The following is a 24,015-nucleotide window of genomic DNA, read 5'->3' as shown; positions in this document are numbered from 1 at the left end:
AAGAAATATATAAAGCATGAGTTCCGTTTTCCTCTGGCTGCTAGGTAGCTCAGACCCAAATTTGACGTACAATACCAACAATTTAGTTAATACACTGATTACTGTTTGCATTCTCATCTCTCTTGGATGTGATTGCCATTTTGATTGTTTTATTAATGTGATTATGGATGTCTTTCACTGAATATTGCCTCCACTGCTTTCTCGAAATATACAGGATATAAAGAACTTAATATAATACCAAGCTGCATAGTATGAGAAAGGATTCTCTTATCATTAGTTTTGTTCATGTTGTTTTCTTATTCTACTTGTTTTGGTTGAATAAATATACTACTTTTATCCCCATTCCTACCCCAGACACTTCTTTAGCAAGCAGTTTATCTATTCTAGATTTTTTCTTTGTTAGGAAAAAATATATTGGTTTTAGTAATAACTTCCAAAATAATAGAAATGATTTTATTTTGGGTTTGTTGAGATAGTAAGGTGTCTTCCAAGTACATGAATTGTAAGTATACACAATGTTTTTGATATTATAATGATATAAATTTTTGGCTATTGAATTTAAATTATTAACCAAATAGAACATGTTTAAATGCTAAACTTCAAACAAAAATGAAATTTTTCTTGTAAGCATTGAAATTGTTTCGTATTACTTCAGTTTTGAAGCTGAGGAGGGTGTGTGTGTGTGTGTTCAATATAGCTAAGGTATTTCTTAAACTGCACTTGATATAATACAGTAATAGATCACAGTACCTAACAAGTGATAAGAGTTTGCTTTTAAGACAAGTTATCAATTTGTGCTTTTATAGCCCCATGAAAAATATTTGTAATTAAAGTAATAAATCGATGGCAGTATGCTGAGTGACTCTTAATCAGCTGTCATTAGTAGCAGACTAAGAATTTACACTCATGATATGTACTTTCTCTTACTGGTTTTCTTTCAATTCCGTTGTTTGAAAGAGTATTAAAAAGCAAAACCCTGCAGTGAACTATATTGTATGTTTACCACTAGAGAGCAGCAGAGAGTTATTAATGTTCTTTGATTATACTGGTCCTGTCCTAGAGAAGAGAACGGGCAAAATAAAGAAAGCTGTAGACAGAGAGTAAATAAGTTTGCGATGCCTACATTCATTTTTGTGTACTTCCTCATAATAGAGAGTTATGGGCATATTTACTCTGCAAATACAAATCGATGCTATTTTATTTTTTAAAAGTTTAACGGTAATAGCATGTACTGTGTTCTAAATACTGTGTTAGAATGTAAATAAACTCCTAACCTGCACAAAATTTCTGCATAGTGGGAGTATTCAGAATAGGAAACACAGGCTGTAAGGTTATCCTTGTTAAGTTGCTGAACTGAGCAACTGTTAATATTTTTAAATGCATGTATGTGCTTCGATTTCCTCTAATTTTAACATATTGTTTTAGAACTAACCGTACAGACAATCTCAAAATTATAGATGGATTATATTCCATTTATATCCCTAAACTTCATATGTTAGGGATTACTGGCACTCACGGTTAGCTGCGGCCGCTGCCCCTGCCCCCACCCTCCACCCCATAACATACACCAGAGCTTTTGACCGAGCAAATACAAAATGCAATTCTGGTTCACTAACAAAAATATTATGCTTCTTTGGAAAATGTATTCAGAGTTCAAATTTGTGATATCTTGAAAACATATTTCCAGTTCAAGTAGGAGGGAAGATTATCCCAGCTCTATGAGCTATAGGCACCCTATGGTCTGAAAACACAGGTACTGGGTACTGAGTTAAGGAAATATGAGAACGCCAAGACCCCTTTCATCTCACCAGCTAGTCCAGGTCAGTCTGGAGTCATCAATGCTGATCTTTGACCCTTTCTGGCAGAGCCACAGAAGATCTGAAGCTTCAGACCGAGGTATCCCACTGCCTCATCGACATTCCCACTTAGATCTCTTAAAGAATCTCAAACTCAACATGTTTGTAACAGGACTCAGAGTCGCCACACCCTCACCTGCCTGTCTCTTCTCAGACAAGCCCTCTTCCGGTGTGTCCAGTCTTGGTGAATGATACCTTTTAGCTGCACAGTCAAAAAAAACGAACAGCATCCTAACTACTACTTCTCTCCGTAACACCCATATCCAATTCATTTGCACATACTGTGGACTTGTTACTCTCTCTGTATTTCTTGAACCCACCCATGTTCTTGTCTCCACTGCCTTCACCGTAGCTTAAACTGCCATCAGTTTTTAGAGACCTCACAATAGCTCCGTCTGCTTCTATGCACCATGCCCATTTTCCTCCCAACCAAGCTTGCAAACACTCAGTTGCCTACAAGGCTCTGTATTCAATAAAACGGGACTTCTGTATTTGACTTCCCTGGCTCTTCATCTCTGTGCTTCCAGAGTGACAATCTTTCAGTTTCTGGAGGGACCCAAGTTCGTTCTCATCTCATGCACATCCTTTCCAACTGGGAACAGCCCCCGTGTCCTCCACCCATGCTTTCTTACTGCTTCCAGATATCAATTCAAAGACCACTTTTCTAAGAAATATGCTCCCTGCCCTCACCCCCAGGTTTTTTATTCCTACCTGTGCTTCTGGGTCCTGTTGCTTTCTTTCATCTCTCTCACTTTGGAATCATAAACTGTTATCTGTGATTGGTTGATTAACAGAGCCACAAGACGGTATGTCTCCTGAGTGCAAGGATCCTCCCCGATTTTATTCACAATACTATTCTTAGCCCTTAGTGTGGTGCCTGACACATACTTATTGCTCAGTTAGTGCTTATGAGTGAGCAGGTGATGCCTTAGTCAGTCTGTCACATTTCGGAGACTTACTGGTCCGTCTGCCATTGCACTGCCACCATCTGGGCTCCGCACCGAGGTACCTGCTCCCTGGCCCTTTGGCTCAGATTCTGGACAACATTGAAGTTTTTTAATGTTTTCATTTTGTTTCTTTGTTTGCCTGCTAATAATGTTAGGAAAGGAGGCAGGAATCAAATGCTTTTCTTCAAACCTGATACATTACTATTATTATTTTCTCTCCCTCCCTCCCTTCCTCTGAAATAGAGATGAGTCTTATAATCAGTATTATAATGTAATTGGCAGCATTGTTTGCTCATAATGATGCTTAAAATAATGGCATATCTGAACAATTGATGTCATTTTAGATTTGATCAAAGCAGGACTGTTTTTGTCAAACCCTATAGATACAGACAAAGATCACAGAAATACAGGTACTAATGGTTAGCCATCATTCACGGAGGATTGAAGTAGGGCATTGTTAAGTCTCCCAGGAAGTCTGTTTTCAGAGTCTGCTGGGCCTGTCACGGGAACTGGAATCAGGGCTGTTTAGACAGACAGGCCATCGGCCTCTGGAGGGCAAAGGGTAAAGAGACCAATCCCACTGGCGGAGCTAAAGGAGTAGCATCCAGGAGGGTTCACTTTGCAATGCCATACTCTCTGTCCTCCTTTTCCATCATTATTTCTGCTAAAGCCACCTTAATTTCCTCTGTTTCCTGGACCTGTTTAATTTACTGTGCCCTTATTATGTAGCTGGCAGCGTGCTGGGGGAAACAGCCATGAAAAGGACTCGGGCTGGCCAGCTGAGAACCAGTGCGGCTTGTCTGAGAGGCGCTGAGTTACTATGCCCCCATGCAGTGGTCCCCAGACTTTTTGGCACCGGGGACCAGCTTCATGGAAGACAGTTTTTTTCCATGAACCTGGGTGTGGGGGTGGGGAGACCAGAGGCAGAGCTCAGGCAATGCTGCTGCTGCCTTCACTGATGGATGGGGAGGAGGGAGATTGGGGACCCCTGCTCTAATGGGGAGGGGGCGGAGGGTCTGAGGAGAGTAAAAAAATAAGGACAGCATAAGGTAAATGCAACCGTATAGGTAATTAAAACAGCTTCTGGAGCAAAGAGAAAGGAACAAGTAACTCTAGGGAGCTGGGGAAAACTTACAGCAGAGATAACATTCGATTCTGGCTGTGAAGTTTAAGTGCGAGTTCATCAGATAGAGAAGTGACAGGGTGGGTGGTGTCATTCTAGACAGAAATTAGCACGTGTAAAAGCATTAGTGTTTGAAGAACATTTTCTCAAAATAGAATGAAGAATTTATATGCTCAGAAGGGCAGGTGGATGATGAGGCTAGAAAAAGTAGGTTGCAGCTCGTTTGTTTGGCTGGGTTTGGGAAGTTAAGGAGTTTCACCTTTTCTCCCAGTGGGCAGTCATCACAGGTCTTAATTTAGGAGTAACAGGATTAAATTTGCTGCCAGTGTGAAAATTGCCCGTAGCAGATTTGGGATTCTGGTTCGACTCACCTGTGTTTAAACACCTGCAGCATGCTGGGGTCTTGTGTGTGTTGTTTAATTATGACAGCAACCTTGTGTGACAGATGTTTATCCCCACTGAACAGCTAAGAAAATGGAGTCTCATGGAGGCTAAATAAGTCACTGAGATTCAGATAAATAACTGGTGATGGAAGAAGGACACCTCCAGGTGACAGTTTATGGCAGCATGGGAAAGGACCCAAAGGCTTGCAAGAGCACCCCTTAGTATTTAGGAATAATGAGTTAATTAAATCACAGTCAGACAGTATAGATGGTTTCTGATAAGGTAACATGTTATTTAGAAAACTATGTAATTTTATAATATGAAACAAGCAGTGTTTATAACAGGAGCATTAAAATAGTCAGGAATACATTACTAATCCAACATCTTTATAAATGTCAACCTGCAAGATTCTGGACTGCGGAGCTGGGCACACGCAAGTGCCTGGCGCCTTGCCTGCCGTGTTGTATAGTTACTCAGTAACTGCTGAGTCAGAATTGAGACAGTGTGGAAGAGGCCTCTGAAGTTAGCATCTTCACATATACGTGAATCCAGCTGGGGCAGAATTCACTGGTTTTGAATGCCAGACTCTGACAAAAATAGCTTTGTTTTAGCTTGCAGGTTCTGACTTTTAAACAGGTTCAGGAATTCACACGATTCGCTAAGATTTTATTCCAGAGAACAAAGAAAGAAAACCCACCGCTGTGCGTGCTTTTCAGAAAGAATATATATAAACACAGAAGCCGTAGTCGGAGGGCATTGTTCTTCCCCTCTGCTCTGACTCTCATCCTGCTTGAAAATGCTGCTAAAGTACATCAGCATACTTTACCATGAGATACGTTAAATGGCCTTTATGCGAGCCTTTGTGTGTCTCTCTGCACTGCTAACCTGTGTGTGTATACAGCCTGGGAGGAGAGTGTGGGAGGTTGCAGGTCAGCCTAAACCCCGTTGCCTGCTTCTGTTTTCTGCAGCCTTTTTCTCTGCAACCCTGACAACCAGCTGTGATTGCTGTGAGATACATGGATACAGGCGCTGCCTCAGACACTTTAGAATTCAGTTATGTGGTTTTCTGTGGGGGAGAGTGTGTGCCTCCCCGCCCCCTACCTTCTCTCTCTCATTGTTGACGAACAATGTCCAGCCAGCAGGTCCCAGAGCTCCCATCTGAATGCAGGTCCGTCTGGCTGCCGAACCCGGGGCTGGTCCCACTTCAGCCCACTGCCTCTAGAAGCTCCTGCCCCCTGACGTATAGCCGTCATTATAAAATTTCCTCTTTTTAAGGAAGTTTAGTAGAAGGAACTGTTAATACCAAGAATTAACTCAAGGTACACTAATAATTAATACCTACCACCCCATTTCTAAAAGGACTTTTCTTTTCTCATCAGTGACTTTTAAATGATTTGCTCCGATGAAGGAGGGCTCTCTTTATTTTTCCCCTTCCCCCCCTAAATTGTTGCCAGGCTTTGGGATACAAGTCTATGAGAGGGGACCCAAAAAAACCTGTAATTTATTTATTAAAAATTGTATTTAGCCCCACATGTTTAAATTTCAGTCACCGTCAAACTACACTCCATTTGATGCAATACACCTATCGAGGTATTTTTCCACTGCTCAAAACAGTTTTTGGACATGTCAGTTTTGATGGCTTTTCCTGCCTCTGCCATTTGTTATTCCACTTCTTCTACATCAGCAAAACATTTTCCTTTGAGGACTATTTTCAATCCAGGGAACAAAAAAAAAAAGTCACTCAAGGCAAGATTAGGTGAATAGGGAGGGTGGGACACAGGGGTCATGCCATTTTTGATCCAAAACTGCTTAACACTCAGTGTGGTGTAGGCAGGTATACTTGTAAGTCACCCATCATGAAACAGGCAAATTTGTTGAGTCTTCAAAAAAAAAAAATGCACTGTAACCAAACACAGCCTCTCACAACACCACCAGCTGGTACACTGGATACAGGTGGGTTCCTAGAACACTCACCTAGTGAGGAAAGCCTGTACTACAAGGGGCCTTCCCTCCAGAAGATAATTCCATTTTTGGGGGGTCCTTCTCTGTATGGATTTAAAAATAATATGCATTTAATTTTATTAGTTAATTAATTTACTTTAAAATTAGATTAAAACTTCTGTATTTGACCTTTACTTTGAATACCAGGTTTGGGATAGAACCAAAATAGAATGTAGCTGGTTGGGCACGGAGTTGGGCAAATGACATGAGCTTTCTGTTTATTTTGGGGGGATGGAGGATTTATATTCTTTTTTATAAGGTAATATTTGATGCATACGAAAGGAGATTGGGAAACCTATCTAACATATGAAGCATAACAATATAAGGGGCACCTGTGACTCGACTCAGAGATCACCCCTTGACTCAAGGAGCAGAAAGCTGGGTGCCGTTGCCGCTTCCTGTGTGCCTCCCCAGATCACCGTCTCCACCCGCCCTCCCGGAAATACGCACTCCAGAGTGTTTTATCCTTCCCTAACGTTTATTAGCCTTCATTTTTTTTTTTTTTTTGCCTATTGCTAAAAGGTGGTTCTTCTTGTTTGTTATCATTTCACCTTAACCTTGAGAGAATGAATGGCTGTCCTCACACTCCAATTAGGCATATTAAATTGCATGCTAATGTAAGTAAGTGTCTAGGTATAGGCTGGGTATACTTAATATAAATGCATGTGTAACCAAACTCTGTAATATGATTTGGGCCCAGAAATAGTGAACTGTGTTTGTAGAATCGTACAAAATCAACTCTTTCATTTTACTGAACGTGTGGGATCCATGTTGTAAATTGCTTCTCTATATCGCTTAGCCTTTCCAACATTACTTTTGTGTTTTACTCCCCACACATCAATCAGATGGAAGGAGAAAAAAAAATCTTTTGTTAGTACAGCAATTCTGTGTTATGATCTCCGACTTTGCTAGTTAGCATTAATCATGTTAATCATATATTTATAAAATCCAAATTAGTTTTCAAGTTTTATATATTATTAAGTTAAATTGCATTTTATGGTTTAATTTTGTATATGTTTATAATTCAGAAGGATCATAGGGTAATTATGCATTTATTTATATCTTTTATACATAATATTTGAGATAACATGTTTCCACAACATTTTTTATAAAAATTATATATTTATTTAATTGCTTTGTATGTACTCAGTACTCATTGTAAGAGGTGGCATTAAATATCTTTTTAAAGAATAAAAATAAGTTGTTATTTATCAGTAAAGTAACCATAAGTCGCCATTATTATATGTAATGCAATTCAGATCAAAGACCAGCTACCTAAGCAATATATCTTAGATAAGATTTTGAAGAAAGGCATTTCCTTGAAGTTGTGGAATTTACTCAAATGCCATCAGGGTGAAAATCTGGCCTTTTAACCATATAAGCTTCTTCCTCAGTTATTTAAAGAATGCTTCCTGTCCTTGTACAAATGATACTTTCAGAAGTATCTTGGGAACTGAAAACAAAGAGGACTCATTCTTCTTTTCCAGTCTGAGTTAAGAGAAAAGACAGGTAGAGACTGAGAAATTTGCCTGACAATTACAATAAATCTTGTAACTCATGCGCTCTGACTTACTCAATTAGGCTGGTCAGAGGCAGAGCTTGGACGTAACCAAGATAGTGCCAGACAGCCCGTTAGAAGTGGCCTTTCAGCAGAACATGACTAAAGCTGCGTGCACCGCCAGTTAGTCCTGAGTCACAGGAGACACAGGAGATACAGTAGAAGTGTTCGACCATGAGCTGAAATGTGGGTAGCACTAATATCGTTAAGGTCCTGGACTGAATTTTTAAAAATTCATCCTGTGGAATAAATCTTGATGGTTTGGTGAGATGAAAGATGTAGGATTGCTCAGAAACTAAAGTGGATGAGTCTTGTGTTCTGGGATCCTTTGGCCCGCTTTGTGACAGAGCCAGAGCTGTACCTGTCTCGTGGTACCAGGCTTTTACAGCAGGTCTCTTCTCCTCATGTACCGGGTTACGTCTTCAAATGTTCAGGGTTCCTTAGTGTGCAAGTTCATTCAAGGTGTACATGAGCCATTCCTACTCATCACGTATATTAGCAAACTCGGCTTTAATCAAAACTATTTTGTTACTGAGATTCTTTGTGCAAGGTTTTTTTCATACTCTTTCTTTAAGACATTCTTTAGTAAAAATTTGCTTTAAGTGTGTGTTATTTTTTTTTAAATCCTCATTAGTTTCTTCATGAGTGTTGTTATTTTTATTAGGATGGACGTTTGAAGCCGGGAGATCAACTTGTCTCAATAAACAAGGAATCTATGATTGGCGTGTCATTCGAAGAAGCCAAAAGCATAATTACCAGAGCCAAGTTGAGGTAACCATTCTATCCATAGGATAAAATGAGTCATGTAGCACATCCCCTTAAAATAGTAATTTAAGATGACTTAAGTACTTTAGACCATAAAAGAAACACTTTTAAGTAATGTATGAAACATTATCTTAGAATCCAGTCGTACTACATCAATAATATACTCATGAAGTGATTTCTTTTTAACGCTAGGTCAGAATCTGCCTGGGAGATAGCATTCATACGACAACATTCTGACAGCAGTGGTCCAGAAAACCCATCGGGTACATTCCTTTTACCGACTTCAGGAGAATGTGGACCACAAGCCTCAACACTTAGCCTTCTTTCTTCTTCGCCGGAAATACCAATTCCAAAGACCACATCCACTCCCCAAACTACAGATGCTATTTTACCTTCTTTTCAGGTAAATCAGGTAATCTTAAATTTCTGTTTACTTAAGCAGTCATGTTTTTATATTTATTATATACCTATAGGATTATAATTTATAATTATAGACCAGTCTGCTAGCAAGCTGTACTACCCTTGAAAGATCTTTTTTTTTTTTTTAAGATTTTTATGCTGTGGTGTCAATAAATACAATTTTTTTCAGGTCAGTGTGTCTTTTTTCCCAGAAAACCATGATCAGGAATGGCATCACAAAGATATGCCTAGCTATCACTCCAATCTATGTTAGGAATGGCGTTTTTATGTTCAGACAGCCTTCATTATGGCTCGGTTCTTTATTACCTCCGTTTCTGCTTGACCGAAGACAGGCAGTGTTCTGTGTGCTCCTTAGCTCCTCTTCCGTGTGGTGAGGCCCATCTGCATCACCCGGTGTGGGGGGCTCTGCTCCTCATGTGTGAGCTGGAATCCAGTTCTCCCTACAGACCCGTGCAAAAGGCGGGGGCTTCTACATCAAAATAAATACAATCAATAACTAGTTGCTACAGTACTCAAAGTTATAAAATAGGGTATATATTCTTTAAAATTTTTGTTAGCTATAAAGTAAAATGTGATATTCAGGTAGGCTTTCAGTAAGTGAAATGTAAGTGATTTCATATATATGCTAATCAGATACCAAGTGGAAGATTTTCTGTCAGCCCCTTATACTTTTTAGTTTGTGTGGTTATACTGTAATTAACCTTTTCGAAGTCAAGGTAGAGGGCCTTATATTTTGTTGTCCTTGTACGGTAGAACTGAAAGCAGTCATTACCTTCAATTCTGAATTGCTTTGTTTGAAGATGAATATACCAAATTTTTAGAGGTTTTATGTTTTGTTTTTTTTCTTGACTATTGCTTTAACAACTTTAACTGCCCTTTTTATGTTAGCGTGAGCTTCTAGTCTGGTCTTTGACCTACTTTAGAAAGTGACATTTCATATTCCTCATTTTCTTTCATAGTTAAAAACTGGATACAAGAAAACAGAACAGACTCCAATTACTTCTTTGGACCCCAGCTCTACGGATATACCTAATACAGGTCAATGCACATTTGATTCCTCTTTCCTATTTTTTTTTCAATGACTCTCTCTCAATGAGGAGTATATAAAGTGACCCAATAGACTTTAAAAAAGGATGCATTAAGTCTTTTTTTCCTTTAAAGAATAAAAGCAAAATGAATGCCTTGTGCAGTGGTCCTTGTTAGAAATGACTTCTATTGAAAATTTCCCTGAACAAAGGGTTTAAATTTTCAAAGATGCATTGTCATAACAGGGTCTGTGAAGTTGTAATAACCAATGAACTGTTGAAACCACGTAATGAAAACTCATTTATAAATCAAGATTGGGTTACCTCAGCCTTTAAGTGAAATACTAGTAAGGTGTCTTAAATGCAATTTTTAGAGAAATTACAGAATGGATTATAGCTTAAGGAAAAATTTTTTTAGAAGTGATTATATAGATATAAATTAAAAAGAACAGTATTGTGAATTCAATATAATTGGTTTTTCATGACCATGAAGTGATTTATTGACTGTTTAAATAATAAAAGATTGTGTAAACTACCCATAAGAAAAGGATTTTTGTCAAGCCGTGAAGTGTATATTGGCTCAAATATGAAGAAAAATCCCTCCCCTTAAATTATCTCCAAAAGTTAAACACAACAGTCAAAAAACTATACAAGGTGGGACAAAAGTAAGTTTATAGTTGTGTGTATAGTTATACAATAATTAATAATAATAATACAAGGATAACCTCTGTTTTGCATACTCACAAATGTAAACCTTCTCTTTACTTAGTGGGATTTGTTGACTCTTAGAAATTTATTAGTTTGTTCCCTTAATATAATTAATTTTCATCCTCTTGATATATTGTTTTTATATTAAACTGTGACTCCATGTGAGAAAAAAAAGATAAAGAACCAGACACTGGTGAGGAGACATTTATGTAACATATTTTTAATTTTGAAAGTAATTGAACTGCTCAGTGCTCATATTGGCCTTCTGTTCATTCGGTAAGCACTTAGTATGCCATGTGTAGAAAATATACTACAATAGGAATTATGAAGGAATTAGGATATTTCCCATGAGATATTTAATAATGTGAAACAAAACATGAGATTGAAAGCCTTCGTTATTCAGGTTAGAGAAAGAAATGTGTATGTGTGTTTATCTTATCGAATAACTACTATTTGCGGTAGTCTGTGTTAAAGTAGAGAGGGTGGGAATGGTTTTAGGACTCTAAGGAGCGTACTTACTCTCCTCTACTCTCTTGTGGATGAATTACACACTTGAACAAATAGCGTAAAGCCACAAACAAAGTGGCCTAAGGAAAGAAGGTAATGATCAGTGGCCTGAGTGATGCAGGACGGGCACCGTGGTTTACCACCAGGCTCTGGATACAAACGTGTTACCAGGCTTTGAATGCCAGGTTCTTGAGTCCCAATGTCACAGAAAAGAGCACTGAACTCAGAACAACATCAAGCAGACAGAGTCTATTAAAAAGAGCTTGTGAGTGTCCCAGGTTCAATTCCCAGCCAGGGTACATGCCTGGGTTGCAGGCCATAACCCCCAGCAACCGCACATTGATGTTTCTCTCTCTCTCTCTCTCTCTCTCTCTCTCTCTCTCTCTCTCTCTCTCTCTCTCTCTCTCTCTCCATCCCTTCCCTCTCTAAAAATAAATAAATAAAATCTTTTTTTTAAAAAAAAAAAAAGAGCTTGTGCACAAGGGAGCTGACCAGAAAGGAGACGTTGAGCTCCCCGGAGGGTTCTTGTGGATGGTTTATCTAGGGCACTTGGTGTGGGTGCGGGGCTTGGGAAGGAGGATGAGTCCAGCTGCACTTGACCATCGTCTAGTGGCGGTTGGTCCAGGGTTGTCACGAGGTGTTTTCCACAGTCAGTGGACCACTCAGAGGGCCTGTGAAATAATTCTTGCACGACTATTCTAGTTAACATTTCATGACAAAACAGCTGTTTTGTAGAACGTGAGGTTAAGAAAGGGTATTATCGTCATACCCGTCATTCTTTTAAGGATGTGGTTAGGTTAATTTCAACTGCAGAATATTATGGAAGGCAAGGAGTCACAGTCAGGCCTCTCACGGGTCAAGATGGAATCCAGTGTTGCCCAACCCTGTCTCCCTTAGAGGTTCAAATCTTTGCTCCGAACCCACTAGCTATATAACCTTGAAATAGTTGCCTCATGCGGTTGTTATGAGTATTAAACAAGATCATACATGTCAACCACTTAGCATTGTAATTGGTACATAGTACAAGCTCAGCAAATTTTGTTGTTATTATTAATATTACAGAATCTGCAGACTAGAATGTAGCTCAGGTAATATCCCAGGGCCTGTTTTTAGGGCAGGAGTGGAAGTTTTTATCCTTTATTTCAATTTTGCCTATTCCCTTCTAGCCCTAAAACTAGAGAATTGGTCACACAATAGACAGAATTTCTTGGCAAAAGTCACATAAAATTCAGATCTTGAGGGAGGTGGTAAGCCTCAGGGGACAGATGAAGGTAGGGAGTCATGCTGAGCGAAGAAGCACTGTGAGCAGAAGCGAGGAACTAAGGCTGAGCTGGAAGTCAGGTGACCCTCTGAAGCAGATCTGAGCGAAGCAGAGGGATCCTGGAGTAATGAGAAAACAAGTTTACATCAGTGACTGTAAGAAACAATGCTAGGCTTTATAATAGACAAACAATCCAATGGAAAGTATATTTGCACGACTGAGCTGTATATGAAGTGAGCAGTAAAATGCCATTGAAATAGAATGTTTTCCTGGGGCAGAAAGAGCACTGACTTAGTCCCCCTGTCTTACTCCCACATACTGGGCCAGATGTTTCCGGGGGAACAAAGCAAAATCAACCCTAAATTGTCTATAGTAACTCACATACATTGTGATGTGTCCGTTATCAGTGCTTAATTATAGACTGTCCACGAATTAGATCCTTAACCATGACACCTTGCCTCATTCAGCCAGTTGGTATTTATTCAAATAATGTAAATGAGTTTTAAGGTTAACCCCAACAAAAATAAAGTTAATGAGGCAAGTCTATCCCAGTTCCCATCTCAAAGTCATTCCAAAGTATAAAACTGGTTAGGATTCTTTAAATCCACATAATACTTGGATTTGTTTTTTAAACTGTTCTATTATTATAAACTTCTTATTTCAGAATCCAGAGTCGTTCACTGTTGCCATCACCTGAATAACACGTGACCTTGTGAGTTAAAAGCGTACTAAAGACATTACTAAGCAAAGTAGTCAAGAATCATTGCATAAAGAAATACTATCCACCTTCTATGTTCATTGCAGAGTTATTTACAGTAGCCAAGATTTAGAAGCAGCCCAGGTGTCCATCAGTAGATGAGTGGATAAAAAAGCTGTGGTGCATTTGTTTACACACTGGAATACTACATGGCCATGAAAAGGGAGGAAATCTTACTTTTTGCGGCAGCATGGATGGACATGGAGTATTTTGTGCTGAGTGAAATGAGCCAGTCAGAGAAAGAGAAATACCACATGATTTCACTTGTGAGTAGAATCTAATGAGCAAAATAAACTAACAAAATAGAAACAGATTGAACAAACAAACAAACAAAAATCCCTCATAGACAACAGTATGGGGATTGCCAGAGAGAAACGGGGTGGGAGAGGTAGGAGGGGGTAAAATAGAGATAAATAGTGGTGGAAGGAAACTTGACTTTCGGTGGTGAACACAAATACAATATGCAGATGATATGTTGTAGAGTTATATCTCTGGAACCTATATAATTCTATTAGCTAGTGTCATCCCAATAAATTCAATTAAAAGCAAACAAACATACAATAAAATTGCAAGTAAAAAATAAAGAAATACTATTATAACTTTAACTTTAACTTAACAAGGCTTAATTCTCCTGCTCTAAGGCTTTTGTAATTGAAACAAAGTAGTGATAGGGGAAAAGACCCTTGGGAGGGTGGAAGGGGGTTCATAGTGTGAATCAAATGGTGTTGATCCTACCCATATAAAACATTCCCTTTCTTCTGCTCCTGAAAAGACAAATAGGAAGAGAAGATCTAAGAGAATAATCAGCAATCCTTTGAAAAGTCTCACTCCCTCAGAGAAGAGCAAATAAATAGTTTGCGGCTGAAACTGAGACATGCCACAGGCAGAAGAGGGGCTGTCCTTGAGGGGCTTTTCAGGTCAGGCCCTGAACTGTGGAAGCACGCTGGACTTCTGCACAGACCCGCCTCAGGCTCCGCCTCGAAAGTAGATCAGTGTGTGGGGGAAGGTTGGCAAAAAGAAAGTGAGATTGTGTTACGCCATGATGCATGTTATTAAATAGAGGGTTAGTGTAATTTCACATGAAATCTCCTATTTCAATGCAATGTCTCTGTGTTAATATTCATAGTAGTTTTCTTTGATTTTGATTTTACCTTTACAATTCCTGCAAGTTGGTCCGTTTTGTTCTTCCTACTGTGCAGAAGAGAAAACTGACAGTGAAGGATGTTGATGCATTTGGGAACATTGGCTTGGGGAGTCACAAGGAAGGAGAACCCTAACATGGTCACCTACTAGTTACCTTTTGGACCTTAGTTGGTCTCTTCTTTAGGATGGGAATGGTAACACCTATGTCATTGTGGTTATTTTAAAGATTAATGAGTACTTGACTTAAAGTACTCAATGTACTGCCTGGCTAAAAGTAAGCATAAAGAAGAGCTAATCTTGTGTCATTGCTACTGTTACACAGAAACTTTTAAAGCTCAGACACAGGAAAACATAAGGAGGATGCATGCCTGAGTGTGTGTCCCTGTGCCTCCCTCTCTCTTCCCGACCTCTCGCACTCTCAGCCCCTCTCCAAGCGAGTAGTTAAACTTGAACTGAGGATTCACAGCCAGGGTTTGTCTTGGTCTGACACCATAATTAGCTTAGCTTGGGTCTGCCTGGTTGGTAGTGTGCCTTCACGGTAGGTAGGTCCCGCACTGGGCTGAGTCATGGGCAAGCCTCACAAGTCCAGACCTTACGAATGCAAAATCAAGTCTGGCATACCTGCTACTTGGTCTTGCACACCACACCTCCCCATGCTCCTCTTGTATGCCACGTGTTCGGTCTGGCAGAGGATTTCGCTGAAGGTAACCAGACTGAACTGACTCAGACAAGGTTCTCTGCCCACCCGAGGCACAGTGAAGCCGAACACCGAACATCGAGGTTTGCAGTGGAGAAGTTACAGCCATTTTGTTGGCCGGGCACCAAGCAAGGAGATTGGAAACCTGGTTCTGCAGTTGCATGAAGGGAAAAAAAGTACCTGAGGTCTTTTTAATGCCAGGGTCAATAATTAGGTATCACATGAACAAAGGGAACGTTGTTGCTTTTATCAGGGTTGTAAAAATTCTTTTATACGGAAATCAGTCTTAATGTTTGATTCCATTTGAATCTAAAAGTCAGTAGCCATTTTTTTTGATCTTGACACATATAAGCTATGTTCAGGATTTTACATAGAATGTTAACGATGTGTTAAAGGTTTAGAGGAAGACTATTTATTTTCATATGCGCTTCTTATGTTCTTAAGAGAATGCAAATCATTTTGTACTTAGAGACAGATGCTCTGAGAAATTTAAAAAAATTAAAACACTGCATAAAGATGTGACATTTTAAAAAGTTTTTTCTCTTCCTCTTGTTTCTATGCAGAACTAGTAAAATATCATTTAAAAGTGTATTTAGAATAGTGACAATTTCGCTACAAGGATTGACGTGAATTATAGGAGTGTGTTTTATAACTTTAGCATATTAAAACAAATTATGTTTTTCAAGTTCTAGTCCCGATGGCACCTGGTGTCTTACTCGTGCAGCAGGGACAAAGGCTTATCCGAATAATCGGGGTAGATTGAGAAGGTGCTCTTGAAAGTCCATTTATACTACTTGAAATATAACCCTTCTATAAAATAAGAAATAGGATTTTTTTAGTTCAAGAAATTGCAAGTCTATTATTATAGTTTATGTGTAAACTTGAAACAATTTGCATTTTCAAGTTTTTCTATGGTATTTCCAGAACTCATGTAACAAAACCACTTTTGCCAGCCAAAGAAATAGCATGAGATTTTTAAATTTCTTGTTTGATTTTACTTATTTTTTTTAAAGACTTCCCATTTTATGATTAGTAAGGCCATTGTGATGACAGGATAATGGTGGTAGGGTGTATGTTTGTCTTTTAAATTAATATTTCTGTGGGATTTAACACCTAATTGGTCATGCTTTTTATGTATCTTTTAGGGCTCAAGTGAAGTTGGTTTATAGGATGCATTTTAAATTTAACGAAAAAGCCGTGAAAACAAAACTGAAAACTGCCAGCTGATTAACCAGAATGCTTTTTGAACAGCAGGAGCTCAGAGCGCATCCTGTCAGATGAAAATTTCTATTCCAATTAAATCTCCAATGAACATACATCCTGTTGTCTCTTAGATACCGCTTCTGCCCGGACTGGTCATCATGGGCCCCATGGAAAGAAGATTTCCCTAAACCCTTCCATCCGCCTTAAGGCAGAGAAACTGGAAATGGTAAATACTTTCAATTTCCATTCTTCTTCCATAAACTAAAGCAAGGAAGGAGTCTTGTTCTTGGAGAGGATGGAGGGCTGGAGCCATTAGTATCTCAAGGAGTTATACATTTGCAATTAAATGAATGGCAGTTTAGATTCAAATTCATTCATTCGTGTTTGAGTTGGGCAGTTCACGCTGTTCACTGGCACAAAATAAAGTAAAATCTTTTGTCACTAAGTTGACAGGTAAGTGAATCTGTCTCCTCCTGGGTGTAAATAAGACAGATGTGGGATTTTACCAGGCAGTGTCAAAGGAAACGTGGATAAATTAGGACTAGGTGTAGTAGGCTTCACATGTAATAGCAGTAAGTACAAGTAGTACTCCATTTGTCCAGGTTTTTAAAAAGTTAAGGGAAACTGAATCCTAAAGAATGAGGTAGTCAGATGCTCAGTGTGAAGAAGATGGTAGCAGTGTACTCAGGCACAGAATTATTGTCCTGGGGAGAGCAAAACATTGAGAGCTTCTATATGTAAAAGAAACTTAAGATGATCAAAAAGATAAAAAAGCAGGAAAGCATTTTAAAACTTGCTCTTCTCAGGTTATTTGGGAGCCAACAGCAGGAATGTACCATGTCTTCTATTTCTTAATATAAAAACAGAGGTTATGTTCAAGGTCCACAGCCTCTACGTTCCTGTCCAATTTCGTGGATAATAATGTTCTACATTTAAGGAAGAGTATGGAAATGCATTGTTAGAATAAATATATATATTGTGTTTATTTCCATATTCATACCTTTAACAGAGCACTTTTTTTTAAGATTTTATTTATTTATTTTTAGAGAGGGAAGGGAGGGAGAGAGAGAGCGCGAAACATCAATGTGTGGTTGCTGGGGGCCGTGGCCTGCAACCCAGGTATGTGGCCTGACTGGGAATCGAACCTGCAACACTTTGGTTCGCAGCCTGCACTCAGTCCACTGAGCTACTCCAGTCAGGGCTTAACAGAGCATTTTTCATTGGCAATTTGAATCTTACCCATTATTCAAATTCTGACTCAGTTCCAACTCCCTTGTCCAGACTTTGCTAATTATTATTAGTTAGGGCCAATTCTGCCTTATCCTGCACTGCTGTGAATCACTTCATAGTTCCCTATAATCTTTTCTGTATCTCGTTCTATCAACGAGATACAGCTTCTTCACAAACGTGCCCAGTATACCTACCACTGTTTAAACACCTGGGTTTTGCTCAGTGAAACTTTGTGATTAATTAGACACTCAAAATGTCTTTTTGATATTTTCAAAATCCTGAGTATTTTTCGCTGACTTGTACTCTCTTTTTATTTTTGGTTAAAATGTAAGTTCTGGCTCATCGCAAAGTTTATAGTCAGTTAATATTTTCTAAAAGTAAAATATTTGAGGTTTAAAAACATACCTATCAACATCTGAAAATGAACAGTTATTGTGTTTTAATGGTGTTGGTTTAATATACATTTCTGGACATTCAAGATTGCCGACCATTCATCTGGATAAGTAGAAAATTATCCAGCTGAAGACTGTATGGCAGCCTTTATTTTCTTTTACGTGGTTTAAATTTTCTAGTGCGTGATATGTATTTCTTACATTTATAACTTTCTTAGAGATATGAAAACCATCCAAATTTGCATTGATTCTGAGAAGTATGAGTTCCTTGATTACTGAATCAGAATTCCAGTTGTGGTTTTCCTTTTAGCCCAAGCAAACTGATTACTTTTGTAGAAAAATAAAATAGCAGTTTTACAGCAAAAGAAGTCGTTATTTGGGTACTTTGTGTTTTATTTTTCTTCTCTAACTCGTTTAGAAATTATACCTTCTCTTGCTAGTCTTTTAGTGATTAACATCCATTTTTAACATGCATGTTTAACCTAATCGGTATGAAGTTACTCAGAATCTTTACCTTTCTTTTAAACATACAAGACATTTACAAAACCTGAACTCTGATCAGCTCCTTCCTAACTTACATGCTTATCATTGCCCAGTATTTTAGCTCTGGTGAGCCGTTGTTTCTCTGGTTCTCTTTCTTTGTAGCCCTGTGCTAGTCCACATCCCCACTGAGTTTCTAATTTGTTATCATCTGCCTAGTACTTTTGTAATACTATCTTCTTCCTTTTATTCTTGATTCATCTTTTATAACTTAAAAAAAGGATAACCAAAGTGCAGTAGGCATGTATGTGTATGTTTGTGTGTATGTGTGTGTGGATAGATAGATAAATAGATAGATATAGATAAAATAAATTAGTATTGGGCCATAAAATGAATGAAGATCTGATATATACTACAACGTAGGTAAACTTTGAAACATTCTGTGTAAATTCAGTTTCCTGGCTTTTATTCAAAATATTCTTAGTGACTGTATTTAGTAGAACATTCCTTGTTTTCAGAATTTGAAACTATTTCACTTAATAATTTTTTTTCTAAAATCGAAATTAGTGTCTATCCACCCAAATATCTCCTGGGCTGCTCTTCCCTTTTTGGAAAGTCAATTGTTATTATAACAATCTCTGTATCACTTTAATCTGAAATAAGTCCTTCTGTTATAGTTGCTACTTTGTAGACAAATTCAACTTTATCATCCATTACATTTTCTGTGTATTTCCCTTTCATTAATAGGTAAGGACAATGTGATCAACTATTTAAAATGTAATAAAGTTATACTTCTGTTTCTTTATCTTCTATAAACATATCGCATATAGAATCTACAAAACTGGTGCTGTCATAAGATTTCACAAGGGAAAGGCATTGACTGATTCTGTGGTTACTAATTAATGACCCTACTCAGTACCGTTTTTAAGGAAGGAGGAGGGGTTAGAATCCGACGAAGGAGAGGACCTGCTACAACGTGTGTGTGAGTGGCACTGTCTTTGTGAAATCCTTTTCGTTTTTCCTAAGTAGAATATTTTATATCAGAATCTCCTGGAAAGTGACTTCTAACACTGAACTAGTTATTTTTTAATTTATTGTGTGAAAGAGATTGCCTCTTTCCATGAATACACTGAGAATTATTTTTATATACAGATATTTTCAAAATAATTTCACCATAATCATTTAGTGATATTTTTTTCGAAGTATTTTTGTTAAGTACTTGATCCAAAGTACTTGATACAAAATATTTTTCTGTCTCACTTGATCCTAACATTAAACTTATAAGTAGGAATGATAAAGAGCAAATAGAGATACAATTTATTAGTTGCTTTGAAGACACTTCTCTACTGTCAATGTCTGTATCTTTGTACCTGGGAAAGATGCCTTGGGACACAGTTGCCATTTTGCTGGTATTTACTTTACCTCTTGCCATTTCTGTAACATTTGAAAAAAGCCCTAGTGAGCAATGCATGTCCGACGTCTGATTATAGTTAATGAGATGTTCTTTGTTATTAGGTTGGGAAGTATGTGACTAATGTTGTACAGCAGTGACATTTCTTAAATTCATCATTTGGACACCAGAAAATGTTAAAGACAGTTATTGCCCAATTAATACATTTGCATTTTTAAGGCTAAAAGATGACATTATTCAATAAATTATTAGAACCTACTTTTGATAAAAAATAAATTACTTCCAATTTAAATTTATCAGCTTTTCTCACTGACCTTCAGTATTGCTGTATCTTGAATATTTTACATTCAACAAAACTTTCACCTATTGTGAAATCTAGCTCTAGATCAATTTACATTGTAGTTAATTGAGTTTTGCAACTTTATCATTACTTAATATAATAAGAATCATATACTGAGTACCTTCTGTGCTAGGTGTTTTACTTGGATTAATTTTATAAAATTGTTTTTATATCTTCTGATGAAAATATCAAGTATACACAGAAATGGTTATATTAACGTGTACAGCTTAAAGGCTAACATATGTACCCACCACCCAGCTAAAAAGGAGAACTTTTGAAATTGCCTGTGTTTCTTCTTGATCATATATTCCTTCCTTCTCCCCCAGGAGGTAACTATATTCTAAATTTTGAGTTGACCATTTATATGCTTCAAAAAATTAATTACTAAAATGTTATGAAGTCAGGGAGTTTACGTCCAACTTTACTTGAGGTGTTGCCAAATGTTTGCTTCTGCTTCTCCAGCTCCTAGAAAAATGGTTGCTGGCTCATAGTGTGTGCTCAAAATAATTGTTGGACTGGTAAATCGTTTTCTATAGTAGTTTTATCAATTTTTATTCCCACTACTGTTTATAAGAGCTTCCATTGTTCCACATAGTTACATTTAATCTAATTATAATGCATTTTGATTTATTTTATCATACTTTTAAAACTTTATTTGTTTTTATTACTTTTTACCCCTCTGTATTATATTGTTTGGTTATGTTTAATTATTTGGTTACTTTGCATCTTATTTTTCTTCTCCAACTTGTTTAGAAACTATACCTTCTCTTGCTATTCTTTTAGTGATTAACATACATTTTTAACATGCATGTTTAACTTAATCAGTATAAAGTTACTCAGAATCTTTACTTTTCTTTTAAACATACAAGACATTTACAAAACTTTAACTGGAATTAGCCCCTTCCCGACTTATATGCTTATTATTGCCTTGTATTTTAGCTTTGGTGAGATGTTGTTTCTCTAGTTCTCTTCCTTTTAGCCATCTGCTAGTCCACATACCCACTGAGTTTCTAATTTATCATCTACCTAGTACTTTTATAATAATATCTTGTTCCTTTGATTCTTGGCTCATCTTTTATAACAAAAAAAGAATAACCAAAATGTAATATGTGTGTATATATATATTATATATGCAATGAATTATTATTGGACCATAAAATGAAGTTCTATACATGCTACCACATAGATAAGCCTTGCAATGTTAAGCTAAGTGAAAGGAGCTAGACACACACACACACACACACACACACACACACACAAAGTGTGTGATTCTATTTGTATGAATGCCCACAACAGGCAAATGTGAACTTACAGAAAATAGATGAGTGCTCGCCTGGGGCTGGAGGCATAGGGAAATAGGTGGTGCCTGCTAATGAGTATGGGGTTTCTTTTGGGAGGTGATGAAAATTTTCTGCCGTTAGTGGTGATTCATGCACAACTTTGTGAATATATTAAAAGTCACTTCACTGTACACAAAAATGGTGAATTTTATGAAATGTGAATTATATGTCAATAAATCTGCTATTCATAAAACAAAGTTATATATTGATATGTACAATGTGCTACCATTTATACAAAAATCAAAACTTAAAATATTTTAAAATCTGTTCATAATATATATTTATAAAAATATGAAGTAATGGTATAAAAACATGCCTGGGAATTGTCCATAAGAAACCCCATACCCTGACCAGGTAGCTCAGTTGGTTAGAGCATCATCCCAATATGCCAAGGTTGCGGATTCGATCCCAGGACAGGGCACATACAACAACCAACTGATGAATGCATAAATAATTGGAGCAGCAAATTGATACTTTGCTCTCTCTCTTCCTCTTTCTCTCCCCCTTCCTCCCTCTCTCTAAAATGAATCAATAAAAAAATGTTTACAAAATACGAGATTTGAAATAAACTATAAAAAATGTTTTAAAAGAAACTCTGTAAGACGAGAATATTAAAAAGTGAAAAGTTATGCCAAAAACTAGGAGAAACATGTGTAATACACATAATGTATAAAGTGCTCCATACATGAACAGCTCTACAAATCAATCAGGAAAAAGACCCACCAGTACTACTCCTGGGTATATACCCTGAAGGAATTTTTACCCACGTGCTGTAGTAGCTATGCACAGGAATGTTCTTTGCTGCAGTGCTGGGGAGCAGAAAATCCAATGTCCGTCTACAGGAGCATGGAAGAACACATTGTGGCCTATTAACCTAGTTAAATATTATATTTGTCAAAGCGAATTCATTACTGTTACAATAGCATATAACCACATGAGTGAATGATGAAACCATACTTCAAGATGGAAAAAGCAAGTTTCCAAAGACGATCTGCAATATTTTTATGAAGCTAATAAACAGCAAAACAAAATAATAGTTTGCAAGTGTTACATATGTATGTGACAAACCCTTTGAAAATAAATAGTGTTGAAAGTTTAGTATTGGCAGTTTTGTGATTCTTAAATGGATTCACGGATGTTTCATTGTATTGTCCTGCTTTAACATATATGTGCTTGTTGCATACAGTGCATGTTTTTAGTATACATCAAATATCACAATAAAATGTTTGAGAGTATTAAATCAAATGTATGACAGTTGCTACCTCTGGAGAGAAGTTCAGAAGGGCCTTTTACAATATTTTGTTAAATTCAAAATCTGACATGAATATAATTAAATGCTAAGCTGTAATATACTATTAGAACAATTCTAAAAGGCATGCCACAGATCTAAAATTTACAGACTAGAAAGCTGTGATATATTGATAGTTTTTAAAAAAGAGAACACTGTATATAGTACAGTTTAATTTTTGTATAAATACAAAACGCATCTATATTTTATATGTAGGTGCTGCCCTCATAGAAAATCAAAAAATTTGTGCCTCAGCTGCTGACAGCGCACACTGCCGGAGCAGCGGCTCTCCAGGACAGGGCTACGGGCTTCTGCCTCAGGGGGCCTTGGCAACACCTGGAGAGACTGTGGGTTTTCACAGTCGGAAGAGAGCCGCCAAATTAGGAATCATGAACAAAAACTGTGTCTTACGACTGCATATGAGAATGTAAAGCGTATTGCTAAGCAATTTGTGAGTCAAAAATATTGTTGATCAACATGGAAAAGGAGTTCAGTCTCACTTGTAATTAGGGGAATGCCAATGAACACACACAGTGCGCTATTTCCTATACAACCCATTGACAAAAATTAAAGTGCAAAAACACAAAATGCTTTTAAGACTAGAAAATACGAGTGCTTTTATACTAGTGGTGTGCATGAGTTGCTTGGTACCACCAGTTTGGAGCCAGTTTGGAGAGTTATTTTACAGTGTCCAATAAAGTTGACTATATTAACCCTATGACTCTATACTTCCTCTTCTAGGGACGCACTGTGGAGAAATTCTCACACACCTGTACAAGGAGACATATATCATGTCTCGATGAAAACCATACTGGAATAATTATAAAAGCCCATCAATCAAGGGATGGATAATATAATATATTCGTACAGCTGAATACCATTTCACGTTAAAATAATTGAACTAGTTTTACAAACAATATTGAGCAATTGTGAAATCAAAACATGGAGATGAAAATAATTATCCTTTTGTACTGTGCTATTCATGTAAAATTTTAATTGCACGAGAGTACATATTATTATGGGTTACCTGTAGTACTGGAATCCCATCAGGGATGGGAAGGATACACCAACCTTAGTGGTTCCTGTTAAGGAGCAATGGAGAGAGCTGTCAACTAAGCCATTAATATTCATTTCTTTAAAGTATATAAATTTCAAACAAACACGAATATTTGATGATAA

The 24,015-nt window shown here is 37.4% G+C and overlaps 1 protein-coding gene across 2 annotated transcripts in view; it reads left to right on the top strand.

The window, feature by feature from the left end:
• The window catches only part of STXBP4 (syntaxin binding protein 4), a 135,638-nt gene that overhangs the window by 11,576 nt on the left and 100,047 nt on the right, over positions 1-24,015 (top strand). The window contains exons 5-8 of one of the 2 annotated variants that reach the window (XM_036033714.1): positions 8,534-8,640; positions 8,827-9,037; positions 10,014-10,092; positions 16,487-16,581. In XM_036033714.1, coding sequence (XP_035889607.1) covers positions 8,534-8,640; positions 8,827-9,037; positions 10,014-10,092; positions 16,487-16,581 — 492 coding nt within the window. Of the gene's footprint in view, positions 1-8,533; positions 8,641-8,826; positions 9,047-10,013; positions 10,093-16,486; positions 16,582-24,015 lie in introns of both variants that reach the window. The other variant, XM_036033713.1, reaches the window with a different exon arrangement.

This window comes from Phyllostomus discolor, chromosome 8 (assembly GCF_004126475.2).
Source record: "Phyllostomus discolor isolate MPI-MPIP mPhyDis1 chromosome 8, mPhyDis1.pri.v3, whole genome shotgun sequence".
NCBI classification, from domain to species: domain Eukaryota; kingdom Metazoa; phylum Chordata; class Mammalia; order Chiroptera; family Phyllostomidae; genus Phyllostomus; species Phyllostomus discolor.
The sequence above is the reverse complement of the archived record's forward strand: the minus strand, read 5'-3'. Positions and strand labels throughout refer to the sequence as shown.